Source organism: Pollicipes pollicipes, unplaced genomic scaffold (assembly GCF_011947565.3).
Source record: "Pollicipes pollicipes isolate AB1234 unplaced genomic scaffold, Ppol_2.1 Scaffold_4219;HRSCAF=4965_pilon_pilon_pilon, whole genome shotgun sequence".
NCBI lineage: Eukaryota > Metazoa > Arthropoda > Thecostraca > Pollicipedomorpha > Pollicipedidae > Pollicipes > Pollicipes pollicipes.
In genome coordinates, this window is record NW_023596448.1 from 20,020,906 (window position 1) to 20,045,749 (window position 24,844).

The 24,844-nt window shown below is 61.5% G+C and overlaps 1 protein-coding gene across 1 annotated transcript in view; it reads left to right on the plus strand.

Annotated features, from left to right (window-relative positions):
- The first annotated feature begins 446 nt into the window (after positions 1-446).
- The window catches only part of LOC119095288 (zinc finger protein 704), a 91,292-nt gene continuing 66,894 nt past the window's right edge, over positions 447-24,844 (plus strand). Inside the window, exons 1-3 of the mRNA XM_037218144.1 lie at positions 447-981; positions 7,172-7,326; positions 23,557-23,726. Coding sequence (XP_037074039.1) covers positions 637-981; positions 7,172-7,326; positions 23,557-23,726 — 670 coding nt within the window. The 5' untranslated portion in view covers positions 447-636. The remainder of the gene's footprint in view (positions 982-7,171; positions 7,327-23,556; positions 23,727-24,844) is intronic.

Consider the following 24,844-nt stretch of genomic DNA (forward strand, 5'->3'; position numbering starts at 1 on the left):
GGCTGATTTATAAGTCTTAGTAGATTATTTCTACGCTAGGTGTCTCTACTAAGCAGCACCTCCTTTCGTTCGTGCTTTGTTACTTTCACCTACCGTAGTAAATGCTGCGTAGAAGGTCATTGATCCACCGGCCGGCATTTAAACTTGTGTACGCAGCATTGTATCTCTGAAACTGTCGCGTCCCTCGAAATGTTGCTCATAGTCTCCTCTGCATGTGGTTTTCTGCCTTCGATCTCTGCAAACTGTCAGGCACAAACGTGCGTAAATCACCGTTTTTCTTTGTTCTAAGATAGCACTGCATCCCCGCCGTGGCGTCAGCCAATGGGAAAAATGGGTCAGCTGAGCGTCGGCCAATCAGCGCGCTGCCGTTAGTCACGTGGTTTTGTTATTGTTCGTCAGCTGATCGGAGCGTTGTTGTGGCTCACAGCTGATCGAGAGGTGGGAGGGAGAGGTGGCCGTGTGGTAGAGGCTTGCATTCGGGTGCGAGCGGAGGTTGTTGGCTGGTGTGCGGAGAGAGACTGTGGCATCGTGGCGGAGTGACTATCTACATTGTTAAGTGTCGACTGGGGAGATGTGAGGAAGCCAGCTGCTGTGTACCACGCTTCTGAAGTTGAAGAACGCAATAAATCAGTAGCCATGTCGACTGGGAAGCGCATAGCGAAGCGTTCCATATTGGGGACGCGAGTGGCAGCCTGTCGTGTGGATGGACTGTACCACACAGGTGTCATCTGTGGTACTAAAGTCGGGGACGGCTTTTCAGCTCCGCGATATTCGGTGCGCTTTGACGGAACAAGATTCGTCGCTGAATTCGGACCCAATGACCTCGTTGGTCCGGGCTTTCTGTCTGTGTGTGATATAGAACTGTTACCAGAACAGATGATTCACGTGACACACAATGGAAGAGAAACACAAGGCGTCGTCTTGAGCCACCGACCTGACTTGGACGAAGTATGGATCGAAATCAAGCAAGGATATGGAAAGGTACGTTGCACAGTTACACTGATTCGGAAATGTTTTTCGCATTGCCATGTCCTGCGTGTGTGTATGGAACACCTGTAATGCGCATCAAATCAGGTGTGTGATTTGAGGCTTCCATACGTGGGGTTTCCAAGGCAACACCAGTGATCTAGAACTCCTCTTTTCTACCTGTTTGAGGATTCCATAAACACTTAAATAATAGTGGTGCATGCTTGTTTATACAACAAATATCTTCAGGAAGAAGTTCGCATGTGTGTCTTATGAATGATATTTGAACTCATTGTTTTGCGATAGAAACTCCCATCCTGAAAGCTTCACTGCGAGGTCATTACCAGGCATTGACGAGCTCGTTTACACCATTCGTAGCGTTTACCTGTATTTACATAGCTCGCGGCGTGCTAATATTATTGCACTGTAAAGCCGTTATTCATGTTTCGGTTTTAGTTCAAAACAAATATATTTTTCACGAGCTGTCGTGTCAAGAATTACGTATCCTTTGTTTGATGAGTTAATCATTAAAATTGTCGAGAACAGTTATATATTTACTGTTGTGAAGAGTATGCCTATCTAGCTCGTAGGAGCTTCGAAAATTGTGTTCCAAATGCCTGTTCTCAAACATCACACTTATGACGTTCTTTGTCTAAAAGACTATTCTGTATCGCTGAGTGTAGGCTCTCTCTCCGAAATGCTGTCATAATGTATTGCTTTTAAAACAGAATGTATTTTAGCGTTGTTCTTATGGTATCTTGGTCAGGGTATGCTTTGCTCTGAGCAGGGGTGTTATTTATTTATGACTCTGATCTGGGCCAACTATGTCTACCGCGCTTTGCATTACTAATACGAGTAACGTGAACTATGCCGCTATTTTCGTTGTTGTATGATTTTCGATGGTTTAAAACAGCAGGGAACATAGGGACATATAACATAGAACAAAGAACATAAGATGTATCATCTAAGACATGGGTATAAAGTATGAGACATGGGGCTTGGGGTAAGGACATGAATGAGGACGAGGCAAAGGCATGCATTTATTCATCCGTGGTCGCTTTTTGCGTGACTAAATGCTATCAACCCGTCAGCCTGCCCTTTCAGCCACACTCACTTTTTCACTTGAGACGAACGCATCACTACGATCAATTTATGCCTTCCCTGTGTTCTCCCAGCTCCCATGTTCCCCCGCGGAAGCGTTCCCGAAGACATTCATAGCGGCTTCCAACAAGACCCCTATTCTCCGAACTGTGTGTGGTGACGGGTCGCTGCTGACCGTCGGGGGGGGGGGGAGGGGGGCGACAGCCCGGTCACTAGCGGTCTGGGCTGGGCAGCGGGCTGGACGCGGTCACACGTTCTGCTCTCCGTGCCCGGCGCTCGTGGCACGTGTAGCCAGGTACGCAGCGCGCGAGGCGTTGGGCGTCGAGTCCGGCTCAGCCGCGTCGAAACCGCGCCGCTGCAACCGGTTGTCCGCGAATCGAGGTCACAAGACGCCTCTCTACTACGTAGTAAGATCGTATCCTGCGCGACGAGCATGGCAAGCGGGCGATGCGACCAGTGAAAGTCCTGGCCGACTGGCCTCTGTTACCGCTCCCGGCTCTCTCGCTCTCTCTCTCTCTCCCTCTGTCCGGAGCGCTCATGGCCCTGCCACGCCGCAGTCGTGTCGTCGCCTGGGCTGGCCGTCGACCTTGACCTGAACGGTAGTGTGTTAACGGACATGAGCGTGTCGTGCTTGGAGGGTAACAGTCGCGACGGCGTTAACTCAACCTAACGGCGAATACAAAAAAGATAGGGCTCAGGTGCCCTTTCTTCGCTTGACATAGGACTGGTGTTAACACTCCCTCAGGTTGGGCGGGAAGGGAAGGAGGTCAGCTGCTTCCCGAATCAATTCCCTATGTCCATGTCCTCATAACTGGCCTCCAACGTCATCAGGGAGGCCGGTTCGGTCCAGGAAGTGCGTTATGCGCCTGACCCCGTCCGGTCCTCTCCACGCCTGACCCGGTCACGAGCAGACCCGTCTGCACCGCACTCGGCACCGTGCACGGCGCGTGCACGCTGAACACGTGCAGATGAACTGCCTGCACCCGCGGCCGCCCGGGGCCAGGAAATGCATGCACAATACAGCTGAACAGCGAGCTGAATACGCGTTGTTTGGGGCGGCGTTACATAACGCGGCGTGCCCGGGCCCACGTCACGGCTGAACTTCAGGGGCTCAGTGTCGCGGACGGGGGTAACAGCTCGAGGTGAGCTCAGTACTGAACCCGTAGTAACAGCCTCGTGTGCCACGGGACAGTATCACATGCTGCTGTCACGGCCGCTACGGCCCGACGTCACAGCTGAGCTTCAGAGCTTAACATCTGGCCTCAGCGTGAAAGCTCGGCGTCGCAGCTCGGTGTCCCGGGCTGCGTAACGAGAGCTGCGCGTTGCGTAACGACGCGCGCTGAGTTTCACGTCCAGCGGAGGGGAACGGAGAAACCGGGCCGCCGGCCAGCGCCGCGTCGGCGGCGTGTTTTACCCAAGTAGGTCAGGTGCGTGCGCCGTGCGTGTGGGGTGCCGGAGGCGCGCGGGCGACCCATCGATCGCATGGTGCGGCCGCCGCCCGACAAAGGCGCCGTCCCCGCCGCCGTCTCGGCGCCTCACAAAGAGGGGCGCTGGCAGAGCGGGCGGCGAAGGTGCGCCGAGACCGGGCCCTGGTGACGCCAGAGGGAGACAGCCGGGCCGGCCTGAATGCGACCCGGGTGATGGGAGGCGCCGACTGAATGAGAAGCAGGACGGGGGTTGGCCTTGGCGGCGGAGGTCGGCGGCGCTGCTGAACGACGGCTTACTGGCCGCGAGCTGGGAGGCGGGGCTGGTCACAGCCGCGGCGGCCAGACGCTGCCCGTCTGAGCCCAGTCTTTTCCTCATATAATCCCACCCGATCCTGACGCAGCCAAGGACGGCGGTCGGCGCTGATCGGAATCACATACGGGTGGACAAGGAGGCTCGCCCCGGCTTTGCCCTTCGAGCTGCAGGTTGCGCCGAGTGAGTCAGCTAACGAGTGCGATATCGCTTCGAGGGCCCTTTCGCCACCTGTGTGGGCGCGGAAGGGCCGCTTCAGCAGCGCTTAGGGCCTCCAAAGTCCAACAAGCCCCAAACTTGTGCTAGCCAGTCGGCGGACCGGATTTCAGGGCGGTCGCGCCGCGACCTTGTCTCGTGCGGACCAGTGACGTCATCAGCAGACAGGGCGACCGCGGTACCGATCAGTGACGTCACCGTGCCCCGGCGCCCGCTGGGTGTGCTGACTGGCCGGCCGGCCCTGCTGCACCCACTCCGGTGACCTTGGGCGTGGCCGCGGGCTCCGGCTTGGCGGCCTTGGGCCGCGCCGGCGGCGGAGGCGGCACCGGCGCGCCCACGCCCACGCCCGTCCTCCCACTGCCGATCCGCCGGCCCTCGTATTGCGCTGTCGGCCGCTGCGGTTTCTCAACTGGCCGCACCGGTCGCCCTTTGGGCTGTCTGCCTGTCAGCTGACCGTATCGCACGTTTCTGACGTTCGACGTGCGGTGGCAGCTCTGCCATGTCCGATAACCGCATAGTTGATTGATCGGAACAGTTGCGTTGACAGTTGGTGGGGTGGTTAGGCCGAATGTGGTTACGTACGTGGCGTCGTGTTCTCTGGGAGTTGGTGGTAGCTAAATCTGCTCTAACTCGGCTCACAGTCTTATCATACGTGGCTTGGAGAGTGCGCTGCTTTTTGCGATGCCGTTGTCGCGTGCGGCGCATCTCTAAGACGATTTCTGTCACAGTTGTGGGCGGCCATCTTGTTTTCTGCGTGCGGAGCTCCACCGAGCTCGCGCTCGGCATTACCCGCGGCCCAGGTAATGCCCTTCGCCCTGGTGGGGTTTCGGCCGGCCCCCGCCGGGTTCGTCCATTTGTTTTCTGTCGTTGAGCGCCCTGGCCGCCGGCGGCGGCGCCCACCGGCGGCCCGATCCCCTGGCCGGCGGTGCGCCACGTCGCCCGACCGGCCCCTGTTGTGCGCGCGCGCTCGGCTCTGTGCATGCGTGACAGCTCACCTTGGACGCGCGGCGTATCTGATGTGGCGGCCCAGAAGCCGGCCTGGAGTAACGGCCGCGCGCCGGCCGCGCTGCCGCGTCCGGGGTGCGGACTCGACGGCGGACCCGGCCCTGACCGGGCCGGCCGCAGCAGCTCCGGAGAGGAGGAGCAGACAGTCGGGGGCTGTCTTCCGCGTAGGCTAAGCTGGCCTTTGTACTTGCAACAGGGAAGCCGGGCGGAATCGCCGACCAGACGAGCTGAGATAGCTGTCGTCTTCTGATAGAGGGCGCGGAGACGAGCGCTGCCCAGAGAACAAGCGAGCTTACTCAAGCACTACCGTCTAGGTCACGCCCGCCTGCCGTCCGCCGCCAGACAGTGACCGGATGTCGGCTCTCCCGGTGTGCGGCTCACCCCTGTCGGGTCGCCGTGGGCGGCGGCGGTGGCGGCGGCCATGCTGCAGAGGCGCCGGCCGGCGCGGCTAGTCGTCATCCTTGAGAGCCGGGCACGCTGACGGTCGGCTCAGCCGGGCCCCAGCAGCCTTCGGACGGTGTTGGCCGCGCCTGCAGCCGGACCCGGTGACCCTTCCGTGTCCCCCTCCCCCCCCCCCCCACTCCGGGGCGGGGCAGGACTGTCCGAACTGCGGGCGGCGCAAAACATGGCGACAACTCGGCATGGCTTGTGTTATGATAGTTGATGCTCACGTACAGTGTGGTTTGCAAAACGGGTGCAGGAACTCACGGCTCACAAAGTGGCCGTAAGTTCCATGTAAGTCAACGGTACGATTAGCGATAGCGACGTAACACTTATTGCGAACAGTTGGAACGTCATAGTCCTTGTTATCGCGTGAGCCTCTATGTTTCAGTGGTTGGAAATTCATATTATCAATCCGTATGGCATGAGGCGTGAACGCCGCAAATACAAACCCGCAGCGGGCTTAGACTGCGCTACGTGGAGAGGCCATGGAATGGGCTGATGATTCCGTTGAGTAATGTAACCGTGTTTGTTTTCCCGCTGTGTGATGAACCGATCTTCAGGCGAGACCGCTCTCTTCCCAGAACGACCAAGTGCGGGCCCAGATCTGATGGGAGAATATGGAAAGCTGTAGTTGAGGCCATGGGTTCATGCATACTTCATAAGAAATGGGTCCAATGATGGACAGAGCCTGATCTGTTCTGACACATGTTGTGTACGGTAGCTAACGCCCGTCGGTTTCTGTCCTGGCGCATGCGCAGTACACTGCTATAAAATACGCTCACGCCCACTGCCTTCGTTTGCGGTGGTGGGAAACTGCTCCTTCCACCATTAAAAGGAAACTATCTGGTCCAAAAGCTGAATGATGATGAATGGAACCCGAGAACCTGCCCGAGGTTTTTAGAAGTCCCTTTAAACGTGGCCTTGCAGCCGACTGAACGCGCTCATAGAGAGTATTACTTCTTTTGAGGTCCTCGGCACAATTACCTTTGAGTGAGATGTGTAGCCAGTGGGCAGGTATGGCTTTCTATGGGTCCCGTGCCCGTCATGCCGGCTGGAAATACTTCATTCACTTTTCAAAGACACCCTCACCGCCATGGGTTTTAACGTAGGAGAATTCGACTAACTGTCCTCCTCCGTGCGAACGTCCTCAAAGACAAAGACGCTCACTACGAGCACAGCGCTGTCGGACGACAGCGGGGAAAGGCCACACTGTGTCGAAGCTGTGTCTCTCCCAGCGTTGATCCCGCTCACGACGCCACCTCCCCCCCCCCCCTCCCCCCCCCCCTACCACCACCACCACCAGCTGACACGGCCTCCATTGTGTACCGTCTGAGAGGGTATCAGAGGCCTAGTGGCTGGCGTTTTGTTCCCAAGAGGAGTCATCGGTTCGAATGCTGCCCCCAGCCTCAACCAGTGTCCCACTACCTCCAGGCCACTAGAATCCCGGTTACAGCACGTAAAGCGTGTCATCACGCATGTTTCGACCATTAACTGGACGGTTATTGTTTTTGCTGCCCATTGTTGTCATTATACGAAGATGTTTTGCTTCTGCTATCGACATTACAATGAATGCTGTGGTGTTGACGGCGCCTTATATGATTTATGGGTGCTACCGTTGCTGCCATTAACAATGCACATATTTCGGCATTGTCACAGATAGAATCGTTCCTTGCAATCACAATGAGCATCGTGTTGCCGGCAGTTTGAGGTGAAGAAGCGCCTGGAGGAGGTGCGCCTGTGGGAGAGCCGTAAGTCGCCGCGGCTCATCGACTCCGACACGGACTTCGCTCGGCTGGCCGACGTCGGCGTCGAGAAGCGACGATCGCCCGGCGTCGACATACCCGCCGCGCCGACCAGGTCAGTCCCCTGCTGACCAGGTCAAGGTCAGACCAGGTCAGCTGAGCAGATTCCCCTGTCGACCAGGTCAGCCCCCTGCTGGACAGGTCAAGGTCAGACCAGGTCAGCTGAGCAGATTCCCCTGTCGACCAGGTCAGCCCCCTGCTGGACAGGTCAAGGTCAGACCAGGTCAGCTGAGCAGATTCCCCTGTCGACCAGGTCAGCCCCCTGCTGGACAGGTCAAGGTCAGACCAGGTCAGCTGAGCAGATTCCCCTGTCGACCAGGTCAGCCCCCTGCTGGACAGGTCAAGGTCAGACCAGGTCAGCTGAGCAGATTCCCCTGCCGACCAGGTCAGCCCCCTGCTGGACAGGTCAAGGTCAGACCAGGTCAGCTGAGCAGATTCCCCTGTCGACCAGGTCAGCCCCCTGCTGGACAGGTCAAGGTCAGACCAGGTCAGCTGAGCAGATTCCCCTGTCGACCAGGTCAGACCCCTGCTGGACAGGTCCAGGTCAGACCAGGTCAGATGAGTAGATTCCCCTGCCGATCAGGTCAGTCCCCTGCTGACCAGGTCCAGGTCAGACCAGGTCAGCTGAGCAGATTCTCCTGCCCACCAGGTCAGTCCCCTGCTGGACAGGTCCAGGTCAGACCAGGTCAGATGAGTAGATTCCCCTGCCGATCAGGTCAGTCCCCTGCTGGACAGGTCCAGGTCAGACCAGGTCAGATGAGTAGATTCCCCTCCCCACCAGGTCAGTCCCCTGCTGACCAGGTCCAGGTCAGACCAGGTCAGCTGAGTAGATTCCCCTGTCGACCAGGTCAGCCCCCTGCTGGACAGGTCAAGGTCAGACCAGGTCAACTGAGTAGATAATTTTCCTGCCGACTACGTTAGTCTCCTGTCGATCAAGAGGGGGGGAGGACGGGAATGTGGTGTTGGAGACGTTCGCTGCGCTCGATTGGCACAGGCGGCCAATCGCTAGCCAGCGGAGGTAGTCGTGATGTGGAACGGTCCTCCTATTCCTTCTTCTACCCGATCTCTCCACAAAAGATGCCCTCGAGCGGTTGACCTGTTCAGGTCATCACCCGGGGCTGACCCGGCCGGATCCCATCGTCGACGTTAACGCGACGGGATCGGTGTCGCCGGTGGCGCGGCGGCCACCGCTGGCCGGCTTTGCTCGGTGCTGAGCTGCGACGGTGCTGCGCTGAGACGGTCGCTGAGCCGACCCTACCAACCATCCGCTCGCCAGACAGCCGGCATCACCGGCACGCCATCGGGGCCGGCGTGACAAGGGTGGGGGCGGGACACCCCACCATCGGACTGAAGAGGCGAACATGGGGGAGATAAACAGTGACATGTGACATGTGACATGGGGGAGATGGACGGAGACGTCATCGAGAGGGCGAGCTGCTGTCGAACGCAGCTTCCAGCGTACCCCCCTTCCTCACTCAACAACTCTTCATCCAACAGATGACGCTGCTCTCTCTGGGCACACGCGCAGATCCCCCCTCCCCCCCCCCCCACCACCACCACCGGGGGCTCGTCCGCCCCGTGATGATATTGACAAGTCACGGTTGACACTGAGGAGACATTGACCGGGTCGACCCCACCCCACGTCGTCCTGCCTCTCCTGCCTCGCTGCCCGTATTGACCTCGCCGCGCCGGAGCGATGAGCGCGACATGGACCGATGAGGCTCCTGCGGGGGCTGTGTGATGCCAGGAGGACACTGGGCTACACACCGCTTTTTGTTGACATGCCGACAGGCGGGGTTTGTCTTCTCCCTCAGGTCAGAGAGGTCAAATGGTGTCTATCAACATAGGCCTAGCAAATCATGATGCTAACCTTAAATCCGCATTGTCCGCAAAACCCCAGTGGGCCTTTCGACATTCTTATGACGATATTCTCTTCTGGAAAGTATTCTGGTACGATGGCTGCAGTTGTCTTTACTCTTTTTCCATTCAGCTCTCCCATGAAGTCGCCTGCGGCGTGACCATGGCCGTCCGTGCCATCGCTGGGTCACTATTGGCAACCCTGGCCCGGCCTTTCTGCGTCTCCCCTCCGATCACTGTCACCGGCTGCAGCCCTTACCCTCTGACCTCGCCTCGACGCCGTCCTCGCCGCCCACTCTCCGCCGCGCTCCGCCTGCCCAGCTCGTTGCCCCCCCCCCCCCCTCCGTGCTATTTGTTCCGTACGCAGCGGCGTAAGCAAACAAGTGATTGAACAGCGGCAAAAACTGGCCGCGGCCGGCAGCAGCGTGTGACCTCGCTCCGACGCACACCGACGCCGGCCGTTGCGTAACGCCGCCCAGCGGCGCGCCGGCCGGCCGCTGGCGCGGAACGCACGCATAATGACCTGCCTCAACAAAGGTTCGCTTGGAAACGCACTTTGATACCGGACGCGGGTTGAAATATGGACCGCCGCCACCGCCGCCCCCCCCCCCCCCCTGCTCTACCCGGATAGGCTCGCCCCTGGCGGCGTCGGGCGAGGAGTGGGAGCTGTGGGGCGCTGGAGCGTGCGGAACGCGTGTGGATGGGTGGGCAGTGGGCAGAAGCTCGCATGCGGAGGGCGCTCGTGCATGCCACGGGAAAATGAACGCGGGTTAGCTGGTGAGTTGCGAGGCATCTAATGGCGGCCGCTGGTTTGGACGCGACAGCGGCCCCAGAGAACCCTCGCGGTTCTCAAGCGTTGTTTTGAAAGCCGAGCTCCCTCCTCACCTGCATCAGCCGGCGCGCGTGTCGGCCAACAATTCCGGGCACTTGAAGAACCTGTGAGCCACAGCTGTGCCGCCCGTCTCGTGCCCGGCTGCCGGCGCCCCAGGCGCGCTCGGCGCGAGCGCCGCCCTCGTCAGCCCACCGTGCCGTTCCCCCGTGATGGTCGCCCGTGACCTCAATCCTCACCCCGGCACGGGCCGACCCCGCACCAGGTTTCCGGGCCCTCGGCCGGGTATAAATAAGGTCACCGCCGGGCGCCCCCCGGCGGCGGCGGCGGCGGCGGCGGCGGCGGCGGCGGCGGCGGCGGCGGGCGGGGGGGGGGGGGCGTTTCACAACGCCGCTCGAATGTAGGTAAATGGGCTGAGGCCACCGCGGCCAGCCGCGCAAGCTGTTGGGCAAAGCTCCTTTTACTTTTGACGCGACGCGCAGCTGAAAGGGGCGGCACGAGCCGGACCAACGGCGTCTGTGACGTCATCGGTGGCGTGTTTTCCCCGGATGACGTCACAAGCCGGTGCGGGGAATGGGTGACGTCAGCCGCTTCCATGCAGCCGCCCACGCGTCACCCGCCGTACTACGGAATTCCGCCAGGATTGACGGCTGTTGACGCGAGCCGGGTGACGTCACGAGGTCACGTGACTGCCGCCGGCGCCATCGGCAGGTCGAAGTCCGGTGGGCGACGGAGTGGGAGGTTTTGCGCGTCCAGGGCGAGCGGTGTCGACGGTCGACGCTGCACATGCGATTGCGGCAGACCAGAGCCCAGCTGTGTCCCCAGCTGTGGTTTGACGGGCTGAGCGACGCAAGTGGTAAGCCCGGCACGGGCAGCCCCCGGGGGCGGCCCGGTCCCGGCCGTCCGGACGCTCTGAGCATTGGCAACAAAAAAACAAAACGAGACGAGCGCAACTCCGACTCTGGGAAAGCAGCTTCGAGAACTATCGGCCTGAACACGGTGATAGTGTTCAACAGTAAAGTGTTTTAGTATTTGAACTGGTATCTGGTGCCGGCCACACGTATAGCTGTTTTGATGGCGGATGTTATCCCCGTCCGTCGCTTAAAAGGCATTGCGCGAAGCTGATTTGCAGCGCTGTGCTTCCAGACACGACCCGAATGAGCTGCAGTGTTAAACTCCGGTGCTAAATTACTTCTGCCATGTTCTGCAGTGAACTCACATACTTCGTAATGCAGCATAACACATAGAACATCTGGCTGAAAGTGGAATGCATAATACACCCACGTAGCATTCCAGCATGTCCGTATTATTGCTCGCTGTTGTAAAACAACGTCCCATGGGCACAGATGTGCTTTCGAGACAAGCTCAGCAGTGGGAGCCTCGGTTAGTCGCTGCTGCCCTTGACCACAAGTGATGGTGTACCCAAGATAAAAATAGGTTACACTTCGCCCGCTTATCGGGGAGATGGGCACTTCATTTGACAGTCGCATCCCAACATGTCTGATCGCTGGGCCCAGGGGTCAGGCATGTTGGGATGCCTGATCATCATCATGTCATCTGGTGCCTGACCATCCGTGGCTGACGAGTCGGGCTCTGTTGCGTCAGTGCCATCCCCGGTGATACCCTCACCAGCTGCATCCTTCGCATTCACATCCCTCCCGGCGACATCACCGCCAGGCCATGTCCCTCCGGCGACGCCCTCACCGGGCACATCCCCCCGGCCACAACCCTCCAGGCCGCATCCTCACCAGATCTCATCCCTCCCGTCCATGCCCCTCCCTGTTCACTAGACCTCGTCCCTCCCGGCCACATCCCTCTCGGGTACATCCCTCCCAGCCACATCTTTCACCATACCACGCCCCTCCTGGCCACATCCCTCTCCATACCACACCCCTCCTGGCCACATCCCTCACCATACCACACCCCTCCCGGCCACATCCCTCACCATACCACACCCCTCCCGGCCACGTCCCTCACCATACCACACCCCTCCCGGCCACATCCCTCACCATACCACACCCCTCCCGGCCACGTCCCTCCGGGTCTGTCACGTCCTGGCCGACTGTCGCCCCGGGCCGCCGTCACCTCCCTCCCAGTCAGGCCTCGGCCGGCCTGAGGACAGGCCGTGCGCCGCAGGCCGCCTCCGCTCCGTACTGCGCAGTACGAAGGACAGCCGCAGGAGCGGCGAGCCGCCGGCCTCCATGGCCTCCATGGGCGCCGCGCTCCATCGGCGGCAGTCGGAACGCTCCGCAGCGGGCGGGCTCGTCCGCGGGGTGACGGCGGCATCATCGGGCCGGCGGCAGCGGCGGAGCGAGCGCCGCTGGCGTGGTCGGTCGTCTGGTGTCCGTCCGCCGCCGGCTGTCCTCCGTCCGTCGCTGTCGGGTGCCTGGAGACGCCTCTGCCGTGCTGTATCGGTGACGGTTGCGGCGCGCTGGCGGCTGACGGGTGCTGACTTGATCCGCCAGAGGGTCGCCTAACGGTGTCTGGCCGGGCCGCTGTCAGGCTGACAGCCCGATAGTCAACTGTCAGGTTGACAATTGACTGTCGGGCCATCTATCAGGTGTCAACTGTCAGGCTGTGCGGTCAGGTCGGTGTCGGCCGGAAGTCTACCTCGGAAATGCCGGATTGGTGCGAACAGGTTTGCTTTCGAGCTGTTACATGGAGCCGTGCGGAATCACACACCCGGAGCTATCACCATTGGAAGATCGGAATCACACACCCAAGCCGCCACATGGAGCCGTAAGGAATGACCCTGCCTCCCCCCCCCCCCCCCCGAGCATTCACATGGAGACGCTCAGAATCACAGAGAACCACACCCATAACCGTGAAATAGCTAGATGCCAATTGGAAAAGTCGGTCGGATTTGGTTGTGTGACGTAAAATGCTTTCACTTGACCTGACACCCGTCGGGGCACCTTGTCACAGGTGGAGTCACTGATCAAAGCTCGGCTTCGTTCGATGCGCTCTATATAAAAATCGCGTCGCTCGCGAATGCTGCGAAGGGTTCGTCGCATCATCAGTTGCCATATCTGCGCCGTCGCCGTGCTGGCGTTTCGGCCCGTCGGGCCGACAGCTGTCGACATGTGAACCACGCTCTGGCCGCTGTCGGCGGCGTCCCGTCCGCAACACGCCCCCAGGCGCCGGCCGCTCCGGCCGCACAGTTAAGCCTCGCGCTGCCACTGACCCCGATCAGTGCGCTGTGCGCGCGCTAGGTAATTAGATTCGGGCGCGCCGTGAGAACGCCGCTGCGCCGTAAATAGCGCGCGCGCCGCGCTCGCCGCGCCCGCCGTTTCAATTGCCGCGCGGATAATGCGCGCGCCGCGGTGCGGCGGCGACGTGGGGCGCGGCTCCCTCTGGCGCACAAACAAAGAGAGCTTCGCACCGACGACGCTGGGGAGGCATACGTGAGGTGAGGGCGGAGTACCGGACCTGCCGTGTCCTGCGGCCGCTCTTCCTGTCCCGCTGCGAAGAGCGCGGTCCCGGTGCGGTCCTGGGACGGTCGCGGAGGCCGGTGCTGGACGCGGGGTGCTAGCCTGGAACGGACGCCGGCCGCGCGCGTGGACGCGTGTAACGGCCGCGCACCGCGCGACGGACGCCACAACAAAGAACCGATCGCCCGTCGCGCCCAACCGTGGCTCCAGCTACGCTACAGAGTGAAAGAGGCAGAGAGCGTCGGCTGCAGCGGCCCTGGCGGCAGAGAGGGCTGGGGGAGGGGGCGAGTCGCCGCTGACTTTGCCGGGTTGGCTGGGCCGATGCGGCGGCCTTGTAAGCTGGGTCGATAGAGCCGGGTCACTCACCCGCCGCCGGCGCGGCCGACGCACACGCAGAGAGCCTGGTCGCCGGAGCTCCAGCCAAGCCTACCCGCGCCGCGCTGGGACTGGCGACTTCGCTGAGGCTTCGTCAGGGCCTCGCTGGGGCTGGCCACTCCGCTGCGGCCTCGATAGGGCTGGCCACTCCGCTGCGGCCTCGCTGGGGCTGGCTACTCCGCTAGGACCTCGCTGGGACTGGCCAGTCCGCTGAAGCCTCGCTTGTGTCGGTCACTCCGCTGGGGCCTCGTAGCTAGCCAAACTCTGCATAGTCCATAGGGCTGTGAGGACCCGAGGCCTCACATTTAACGAGAGCCAGAGTGCAGGTCGACTGGTTCATTGGGAACTCACAGCGAATTAACTCCGCTGCGGGCCGAGACGACCGGGGAGCATCAGCACCGCGCAGTCTCCCGAGCGCTGATGTCGCGAGCGATGTCGTTAGCCGCATCGGGATCTTACAGCTGGCAGAGTTCAACGCCGGCCGGCGCTGGTGGAGCGTCCCAACGCGGCGCTCGCCAAGCACCGACCGAATTCCTCCATGTTTGGCCGACAGGCCCGCACGCACACGCACAGAGCCGGCGCCGCCGAGCCGGCCAGGGCTGAGCTCCGTTACGCCGGGCTGACGAGCGGAGTCCGGGCCTCGGGCTGTGTGTGCTCCGGATCGAGGCCCGAGCCGCCGGTGCGGTGCCGGCCGTCTCCAGAGAAGCATGGGCGCGGCGGACGGTCCACTCGCAGGTGGAGGGCCGCCGCACGGGCCCTCCGGGCGGCCTCGGCGCCCTCCGTGGCTATACCTCAAATTAGCCTTCTTATCCGAGCGCTCTGATCCGTCGCTGTGGTCGTGCCTCCTGATCGTCCCTGTGCTATCCCTATCAGCCGCCCTCTCAGCCTTCGGCCTGGTCTACCTGATTAGTTGTCCCTCTGAATCGTCCCCTGTCAGTTGTCCCTCTGAGTCATCCTTTTGCCCGCTTCTCTGGCCGTCCCGACCAGCCGTCTCGCTGGCCGTCTGTTTGGCCATCCTTCTTACACGTTTCTTTAGCCGACCCTGATCACTGCCCCTCCCCCCCCCCTTATTCGTCGCTAGGCCGACCTGGGCCTCCTCCCCCGCCTCGGACAGGCAAAGGGCGCCTGTGGCCGACAGCAGGGGAGAGCGCAGGATGGCCGCGTTATTTATGACCGCCTCTGCCAGCCGTTGATGGTTATTTGTGCGCGCTGGCCGTAAACGCGGACCATAGTCGGCCTGTAAAGCTGCCCGGCCCGGTAATTATTCTCCACTTGTTTACAGAATGCGCTGTTTCGAGACACACGCAGCGGGGAAATAGGCCCGGGCGGCAGTTAACTCGGGCCTAACGGTGCTTGGGATGCCCTGTTGCCGAGTTGTTTTAAGCTGAGAGGTCGCAGGAAGTGCGACGGGCCCCGCCCATGCATGATGGGGGCGTTTTGTGACATTGAAGCACAGTCGGTGAACGCCTGTGAAGGTAGCTTATGGCTCGGGCGGGGCGGGGCGGCTTGAAGTGAAGCCGGCGTCGGCATACCAATTGCGTAAGACGGAAGCGTCCAGTTCTCGGAGTGATGCAACCGATTCAGGAGTCCCTGCGGAACAAGGTGTTTATAGAAGCCTGTGCGTTGCCAAGGCAACTGGCCGCCATTTTTCTTGTCGCAGATTCCACGCTTACCTACCGTGACATGCCCATTAAAGGTCCGGAAGCCTGTATGTGGCTTCCCTCAAGCACAAACCGGATGTGGGTTACTTCAACACCATGCAATTTAGCACTCAGTCACGCTGCCGCTACGACTTACGCTTCCACCGCTATTTTGCCCTCTAATGATACACGCCTTAATGGTGTTATTGGTTTTGTCGGAGCCCGAGCCGCCCGAAGTGCCTCCGCGCATCCTCGCCTGCCAAGCTTTCGCCGCAGTGGTCAGATGAGCAGGCTCTGATGTCTGCCGGCAGAGGCCGCCGCCAGTAGCTCGCCGCGGCGACATCTGCCAACGCTCAGGGGCGTGCCAACCGCCCTGCCAACAATGCGCTGGCGACGGATCCGACCAACGCAGTGCAGCGTAGCTGGTGCGGCCGCGTACCCCACGACCCGGCCGCGGTGCGGTATCGCAACTACGTGCTGAGCCCCTCCCCCCCCCGTGCCGCCGGCCGACCGACCGACCGACCGACCGACCGACCGACCGACTCATGCATCTAGGTCAGCCCAACGCCCAAGGCCGCACCGCGCCCGCCGACTCCATGAAAAATTGTTGCCGGCGAAAAAACGGCGCTTTGAAGCGCCACGGCCGCCGGCGGTTCCGGCTCCGCCGCGGCAGGGCACACGCGACGGACGGCGGCGGCGGCGGCGGCAGGGGCGGCGCGCCGCGATGCGCCGGGGCGCTGCGCAATAGAGCGACCTTTTTCCGCCTGGATCCGGCTTTGCTGACGGGTGCTGCGGACGCGGCCGGCCGCTGCTGGGTCCGCGTGCTGGGACGCGGCGCGGCACGGCTCTGGCCGCAGCTGGAGCGGGAGGAGCGGGGGATGAGGCGCCGAGTAGGGCTGGGGTGGGGTCCTCGCCGGAGTGGTATGCGAAGCATGTGTCATGCGCCAGCGGCGGCCGAAAGTCTTGACTTACGACGGCTTCACTGCGGCGCAGAATGCTGTGTGCGATGTTTGGTAGATGACTTCATGTGGCTGCAACCAGGGCTTTTCCGGTCTAATGCTGGCTTGCAATTCAGTCGGGCAGGGGTACGACGAAAACGTGCATAGATACGAGTTACCACAACGTAGCTCAGAAACCGTGGTAGGAGGACGTACGTTTCCCTCGACGCAAAAACAGCGACGAAATGAAAACACGGCGGTATGCCTGCTCGTATTCCTTGGTACCTGCTGTGTAAAAGGCGGGGTCTACAGCGGGCGTCAGTGCGCCCACGAAGTCTCCAGCGGGGCGGTCCGCCAGCGCGGACCAAGTGGCCGGTTCGGCGTCGTACGGTTGGCTGGCTGTCGACAGAGCCGGCGGGTCCGATCTCCCCATGGCCAGCATGGTCACACGACCCACCAGTTCGCCTTGAATGCGACGGGTCGAGCGCGGTCTTATGCACCGTCCATTTAAACTGCGAGGCGCCGTGCTGCGCTGCATCAGCTGGTCCGGTCTGGCACACCGGATGCAGCCTGTTGTTGAGAGGAGGAGCGTGCGAGCCAACAAAGGGCGGCAGCAGCTTGTCCGTGCTTGTCCTGGCACTTGTCCGTCACCGATGCCTGATACCAGACACAACAGAAGAGCATCCATGCCTTTGTCTGCCTTATCGGCCAGCGATATGCCTGACGCATGGTGAGGTACGTTGGTCCTCACTGCAGTCAAAGCTCAACACTTCGTCGTCATCGATGTGCTGTTTGTGGGGTTTGAATAGATAGATAGGTCCAATTAGACTGGATTTGAATCAAAAGCCTCTTACAGGCTGCCCGCAAGCAGTTAGACTGTCGGTTGACTGGTCAGGTCGGTTGACTTTGGTCCGAGTCGTCTTGCTCTGATGGCTGTCGGCAGCCGTCCTGTTGATTAGAGGCATCCACACTCATTGCGTTCGTAGAAGTAATTCTGTTGCGAGTAAATCAACTATAGCAAGGGGCAGAAAACCCAAGCTCGAGACCAGATCATTGGGCTCACAGCTGCGCTTTTTAGGTGGAGCTGTGTCTTGCTCTGTTTCCATGTTGTAACAAGACGTCTTCGGTCCCACCTCTGAGGGCCTACATTCCTGTGTTCCCGCACCACCTGTGGTGCGGTCCCCAGCTGTGGCTGCCTGCTGCCGTTCTGACGCGCCCGCGCCGCCCGCGCCGCCGGCCGCCGGCCGCGCGTTGCCTGCCGGCGGGCCCTCGTCGAGGCGGCCGGCCGGGCCACTGCGGGCACGCGCCGCCGTGTGCAAATTATTTGTGCCTGGCGCGGCGCCGCCGGCTTGCGCAAGCTGGAGAAACTGTCACCATGGCGGCGAGGTTTCATGAGGTGAAAGTGGCGCGCTGCGCGAGAGGGTCGGCCGGCGCGTCGGCGGCACGCGTTTCGACTTGTGCAGGAACAGCGTGCTGCAGAGCGGGCGGCGGCGGCGGCGGGCGCGCCGCGGCGGCCTTCGAGGCGCGGCTGGACACCTGTGGCCGCCGAGGACGCCAGCTTCGGTGCAGACGCACTTGCCAAGGCCCGCAGCGCATCGGTTTGCCGGGGCGCGGTCTTGCCGAGTGTGTGGCGGTTGCAGCAGGCACGGTTCGGCGGCGGAGGGTTGGTGGTTGCAGGGGGGGCTGTCTTTGGCCGCCTCAGGCAGGTCCGCGTTCCGGTGGGGCGGCGACCTTGAGTCACTGTGCTAACGCGTGGTGAGGGGATCAGGTGGACACGGTAGCCACTTTGACTTGTGCAACTGAGCTCCTGATATTCTGCTGCACTTGCGTGGCTTAGTCATACGAGGACTTTTTCTCGTGTTTTCCGCATTCTCAGTTCACGGCAGAGTGGAGCACCCACGAGATTCGAGGCAATCGCTGGGATTGCGTGTTCCCAAGTGCACCTAATTCATACTGGATCATTACCAGCTGTCGCAATGCATTGGCAAACCCGCACAGAAGCGAGCCCACGCAGCGCTCTGTCGGCGAGCACGCAGACCACGTCATGTAGGCGGTGCCGCTCAAGCATCTGCGAGCCGTGGTCCTCTGACTCTCCGGCTGCCCCAGCGGCTGGGTTTGTGCGGACCGGACCCTCGCCCGGCCTGCGCTGGTGTCAGGAGGTCAGATCAGGGCGGGTCCCTGGGCCCTCCTTGACCTGCAGATTGGGGAGCGCTCTTGGCCCGCCTGACCCGGCCCCGACCACGGCGTTGTGGGGCACGGCGTCCATTGAGCAAAGCTCATGTCTGCCGCCCGTGTCAGGTATTGCGGCACGGGCGTCGGTTGCATGCAAGACCTTGACACGGTGCCGCGGCCGCCTCGGCGGTGCTGGGCTGTCGCCGCACCCAGGGGCGGCTGCAGTGGCAGCCGGGCTGGCTCTTGGGTAAGGACATGACAAGCCCTGCAAACACCCGGCACCCTCCTGACGGATGCGATGCCGGCCAGGGCTTGATTTGCTGATTGGGAGCGTTTTATGCTTGCCTCAGCCAGCTACGAGGCGCAGCGGAGACGGCGAGCTTTGCCTTCCGGTGTGCGTTGCTGGGCGGCGAGGCCGACACCGGCTCGGCGCGCCTCTGCCGAGCTGCGCCAGCCCGCCGCGCTCTAGCGCTCCCAGCTGACCGTGACGTCACGCGGAAGCGGGGTGCTGGGAAGGCAAGGCCGTCTGGTGCATGGGCCTTGGCGAAGAGGTCCGACCGCGGTCAGGGGCCGCGCGTGGGGGCGCGGCCGTGCCGCTGGACGCCGTTCGTCGCTCTGATCGCGAGCTGAGGAAGGCGGTGAGGGGACAGGAGGAGCACGGGCTGGGGGGGCGGCCGTGCCCCAGTTGCGACGGCACGCACCAGTTGAATGACATCTCACTTGCCGCGGTTTTGTGAGCTTTTTCCGTCCACGTCGACTGGCGCTGGCGGAGGAGCAGATGAGCAGATGATCGCCATTCCAGTGAGCGATGAGGCGCAACGCTCCCTGTGTATTCCGCCTGGAAGCAAGGGAACAGCCGTGTGCCGACCTGGGCTGTCGGCCAATGTGGCATCGCCACCAGCCCCACCAGCCTGCAGCCGACGCGACAGGGGCGGCAAGCCGCGCCCTGGCCCGGCGGTCGCTGCGGCTGCTGCCGAGCTGATCCAGCCGTGCAGGATGTGGCGAGATTAGGACGGAGCTCGACGTAGTGACAGCCACCACTACGATCGGCACCGAACAGGGGACCTTCCACGGCCGGATTATGGCTTGGTGCTCGCGTCCCGCGTCTTGCGTTGCGTCTGTGAATGACGACACAGCTTTCGTTACTTTCCAAGACAGAGCCGGCTCCGACGAGGGCTCTTAGCCTTGACGGCCGCTCGCCGGGCGCAAAAAGGCGGCTAACTGAGTCGTAAACGTCAGCCAGGTGGAAGGCTTTTTGCTGGTGTCAGATAACGGCTCTGGGAGGTGACCGGTCACAGCCTGTAGCTACAGTACAGCAGGCACTGTACCTACAGTACAGTAGGGACTGTCGCCGACCCGCCAGCCACCACGCAGGGACTGTCCCGTTACTCACCAGGTGACTCAGTTGGGGCTGTCCCTGGTGTGCCGAGCAACGCGCCAGGAACTGTCCCTGGTTCGCCGAGCAGCGCGCTGCAGATTGTCTCTGGTTTGCCAAACAACGCTCAAGGGACTGTTCCTGGTTTGCCAAGGAACGCAAAAGGGACGGTCCCAGAGTCGCCAAGCAGCAAAGCACGGTGTTGCCGGGTTCGCACACCACACCGGGTTGCCAGGCCCGCACCGGGTTCGCACACCGGGTTGCCAGGCCCGCACTTCGCACTGTGCGGACGCCGCGAGCAAGCTTCGAAGCTTCTCGCAACCTGAAGTGGTGGCTCAAGTGTGCTACCTGTAGGATTCAAAATAACCAGTTTGATTAGCTGCCGCAGCAACATAAAGACGGCGGCGCGATTTGGGCACTTAAGAGGGCTCTCAGATGGCGGCAGTGGTGTCGTCTTGGCCTTGGTCGAGCGGCGCTGTTGCCTTTGTGTGGTTTTAAGTCGGGATATGCGGCGCCGCATGCAGGTACCAGATCTATTCGCTGGCTAAATAACGCGCTGTTTAAGTCGCTGGCTCGACACTAGGACACGGGTCAAACAAAAGCGCATCCGAGACCATTGTTATGCAAATTGCTCTAAACACACGCACGCCCGCCTGATCCGTGTCCTTGGTTGGCATCACGCAGGTAAACATCACGAATGTTGTCGAAATCGCATGCATATCGACATCAGATCGATCGTTCAACCCGCCAGAGGTTCACAAACAAGATCAACGGGCTGCTCGCCGCGGCAGCAACAGACGGCCGTGAAGCGCGGCTCTCAAACCGGTAGGCAGTGCGTTGCACCGCTACGCGGGCCGCGGGCCGCTGCGTGCGGAGTCAAAGTCCGGCTGCCGGTCATGGACCCGGCGCGTGTGACAGGTGCGGTGCACTCGAGCTGTCGCCGGGTCTGCAGCGCCCGCTGCCCAGCTTGACCATGCACCGGACACTGAACGACGGGCCGCAGCCGCGATCGGTTCCGCGTTGAGGACGTACTGCGGCCGGATTCGGATCGGGAGCCGGAGCCAGAGCTCCGAGAAACGAGACGGCCAATACCAGCCTGACAATGATCCTAGACGTGGCGTAGGCACGACGACTCATATGACTCGACATGTGACATATGATAGTCAATATATTTGTGCCGGCGCACTCAGGGATTACCTATTGGTCTTCAGCGTGACAGGCCGGGTGACACAGGTGGTCAGAGATGTCGCGCCCCACCTGCAGCCTACCGCCGGCGTGGTGCGGCCCTGGCTGCCTGCCCTGGCCGACGGTCTTCGCGCCCGGCCCGCGCGCAATCACCTGGCTATTATCGGCACCGCGGGCGCGGCGCCGCCTGCAGTGTCGGCCGTGATTCCCGGCCATGGAAGCCACCCTCCCTGCTCGGGTAATTTCCCCTAATGGCAAAGGTTTTCCGGCGGGCACGGGCGGCCGGGCGCGCCGTTACACGCCGCCCGGGGGCACGGCGTCGGCGCCGGCCGTGGCGCGGTGCAGCGCGCTGGCGTACGCGCGGCCCGCCGCCAGCTGCTGCAGACGTGCGACCTTGAACTGCAGGTGCGCTCAGCTGAGCGGTGGGCGGCGGCGGCGACGGCGGCGGCCGACTGTCGGGCGGTGGGAGGCGCGCCGGCGGGGTTTCCGCTGCCCCCGCACGTCGGGGCTGCCGTGCGAGGCAGCGGGGGGGGGGGGGGGGGCATTGCTCAATCGGTCGCTTGCGTGACCCGGCCACAGGATTGGGCCCGGTTCGGTCGCGTCGGGGGAGTGGGCGCAGCCTGTGTGCCGCTGGCGGGGACGGTCTGCAGGCGCGCGTCAAAACAGACCGACGCCCGGCTGTGTGACGCGGGTGACCTCGCTGGCGCGCGGATAAGACGAAAGGCCACGGGAGCCGCGCGGGAACCTCTGCGGGTCGCAGATAACACGCATTAGGAGAGCGGCGGGAAGTCGCTGTCGCGTTCACGTTACAAAGCAGCCGCGGGAACTCCGGGAGTTTTAGCTCCACGTTCTTATCCGGCGACTTAGCGGAATATTATTCGGAGTCGTCTTGTGTCTTCCCGGAGAAGCGGGCGGCTGGGTGTGACGGGGGCTGGGGAGCCGAGCCCGCGTCTGGTGTTGGGCCTCTCGTACAAGGGAATGTTTCTCGTGAGAACGAATGAGAGGGGTGCTGGAGGAAGGGGCCAGGTCCCCATGGAGGGAAAATTTGTTATCATGTTATGGACCTTATGCAACATTGAAGCCTTTTGAGGGAACAAACTCTCGGTGAAATCTGAACCCTGATGCCTTCTCATGTTTGTTGCACCAGTTGTTCGCGCTGACTCACGGAGAGCGAAGAAGAGTGACGGAGCGCTTCGTCACCATCTAAGGCAGAGCACACCCCAGCGGTCCCCCATCTGCCCCTCCCATTTCCGAGCGCTGTTGTCGCGGGCTCGTGCGCTCTGAATTCTTCAGCTCTGGCTGGGTCACGCCAGCGCGTTCAAAGTCTGCCGGGGGAGGACACATGCCCCATTGTGCGGCACGACATGCGATGGTGGCCGGCGGCACTCGCTGGGTGGGAAGACGCGGCTGCGGCTGCGTCGGAAGGCAGTGCTGAATCGCAGCCGAGCAGGGACGGCATCGCCGCCAGCGCTCAGCTCTGTTTGTAGCCCAGAGCGGTGCGCGCTGCTCATTGGTCCCTCGGACCCGAACGGCGCAATGCCCCCCCCCCCCCCCTCTCTCAACACAATAGTTCAGCTACCACCCAGCCACACAACACAGCCACACGGGCACCCAGGCTGTGCATCTGTGTGTCATGAACTAGCGCTGTGTAGCATGACAGTTGGCAGTGGCAGCATGGCGAGACAACTGTCATGCGCTATGTAGCATGACAGTTGGCAATGACAGCATGGAGAGACAGTATGGCAATGCGGGCATGGCAATACGGGAAATGACAGAGCACGGCGGCCTTGCTTAACTCCGTCATCTTGCACATGCCGCGCCGTAATCATATTGAGTCGCGGGGATGAAACGAGCCGGGCCAACTCCGGCGCTACGGGCTAAAAGCTCGCTGCGGCGCACGCCTCGGTGGCGTGAGCGGTGCCCGTCCGTTGTGGCCGGCGCGGGGGTGACAGCTGGGTCAGCTCCCGCCGCCGCCGCCGCCGCCGCTCCCGGCCTCTGTCTCATCAGTCTCCCCGGGCGACGTGTCCTTCCTCGACCCGATGCCTCCGTGGGGCAGCTCGGCGAGAATCACCAGTGTAAACATGACCTACTGCCCTGCTCTGGTGGCATGCTGTCTGCTCCCACTGGCGAACACTTTTGCGATTAATTTTGATGAAGCGTTTTGATTTCATTGCTGCGAGTTTGGCGCAGATGTTTCGGCCTTTCGGTGCCGCGTGAGGATGACGTCTGGCGCAGGCATGTATCAATGCAGCGTGCTGCCACAGCTGCCACAGCCGCCACTGCTTTATAATTATCGTATTGTGCTGAAACTTTGTGTTTCGCTTCCCTGTGTGCCTTTTTCGCGCCAACACGCACTGCGCACCCCACGCCAACCTGTCGCTAATTCGACATGGGATTACAGCCCTGCCTCCCCCCGCCCCCCCTCCCCCGTTCGTCTGTCCCCTGCGTCGCCCGTAACATCTCGTCTCTCCTGCGTGCTGCAGCTCGCGCAAGAGGCGCTCCTCGCCGTCCGGCTGGGAGGAGGTGGGCCCGGGCCCGGGCGCGGCCGCCGGCGGACTGGGACGTCCCGTCGGCGAGATGACGGAGTGCACGGCCGCCATGGTGCTCATGTCGCTCTCGGCCAGCCCCAAGAGCCCCAAGTTCTCCTATGACAGTGAGTACCGCCCGGCGCGAGGCCGGTTGCGTCGGCGGGACCGTGGCAGGGACGTGCTAGGAAGTGCATCGGAGCTAATGCCTGCTCCGTGGACCGCTCCGACTTTGTTTCGTGGGTCTGTGGCGGCATCCGTTGACGCTGAGTCAGCCGGCCGGGCCGAGAGGGCCGCCGCCTGCAGCGTCAGCATCATGTGTACAGCCATGCTAACGCACACCAACAAATCATGTTTAATGCCATGCAACTGCACACCAGCAAAACACCCCCGCTGCCGACCGCGCCCGGCTCTGTGCGCAGCGCCAGTCATCTCTCGAAAGCCGCCATGTGAGCTGTGCCAGTTGCCTCCCGAAAGCCGCCATGTCAGCTGGACCAGTGTTCTCCCAAAGCCACGGTGGCAACATCGGTGAACTTTAGCTATGCCCGTCTGCCGCCAAAATTACAGCAAGACGAACGGTCTTTGGGAAAATACGTCGATTCGTACCGAGTCACATTAAATGAGTGGGAGCGCGTGGGCGCACGACCACGGGTCCGCCTCAGAGCGTTTCCTCGGAAGCTCTCGTAGCTGCTTACGCAGCCGTAGGTCGCCGTGGCTGCCGCGGGTGCCTATATTTCTGTTTTACCCTTGCTGTAGCGGCGTGCTGCAGTTGTCGAGCAGTGCGATGCTTCAGCGTCGGTGGTGGGCCACGCGTAACCCCCGAGGGCACGTTTACTGCCAGACACGACGCCAGCCTTGTTAAGCTACTGCGCCTCCTGTTGGAACGCTTTGTTGTTTGAGCAGAAGACCTGAAACGGTGAGGATGCTGCACCACATGGTGGCACACGCTCTCTTCTGTCTGGGAGGTCAGGAGGCGCAGATCATGCTGGCCGTCGTATAGGATGACCACCGAACGGCAACGGCGATTAGTCGTGAGGACCTAAGCTGCAGGCAGCATCGTCAAACGAACACTACACAGCTTCTTGTATACACTCAAACCCTGAACTGGACAAGTTGCTCAGGCGCAAATAAACGAAGGATTTGACCCGCTTCAAAACCAAAAATATATACAGCATATACGTATATGATAATACATGTGTATAGTATCTGTAATGCATATAAAAACCGATCTGGGCTATGTATACCG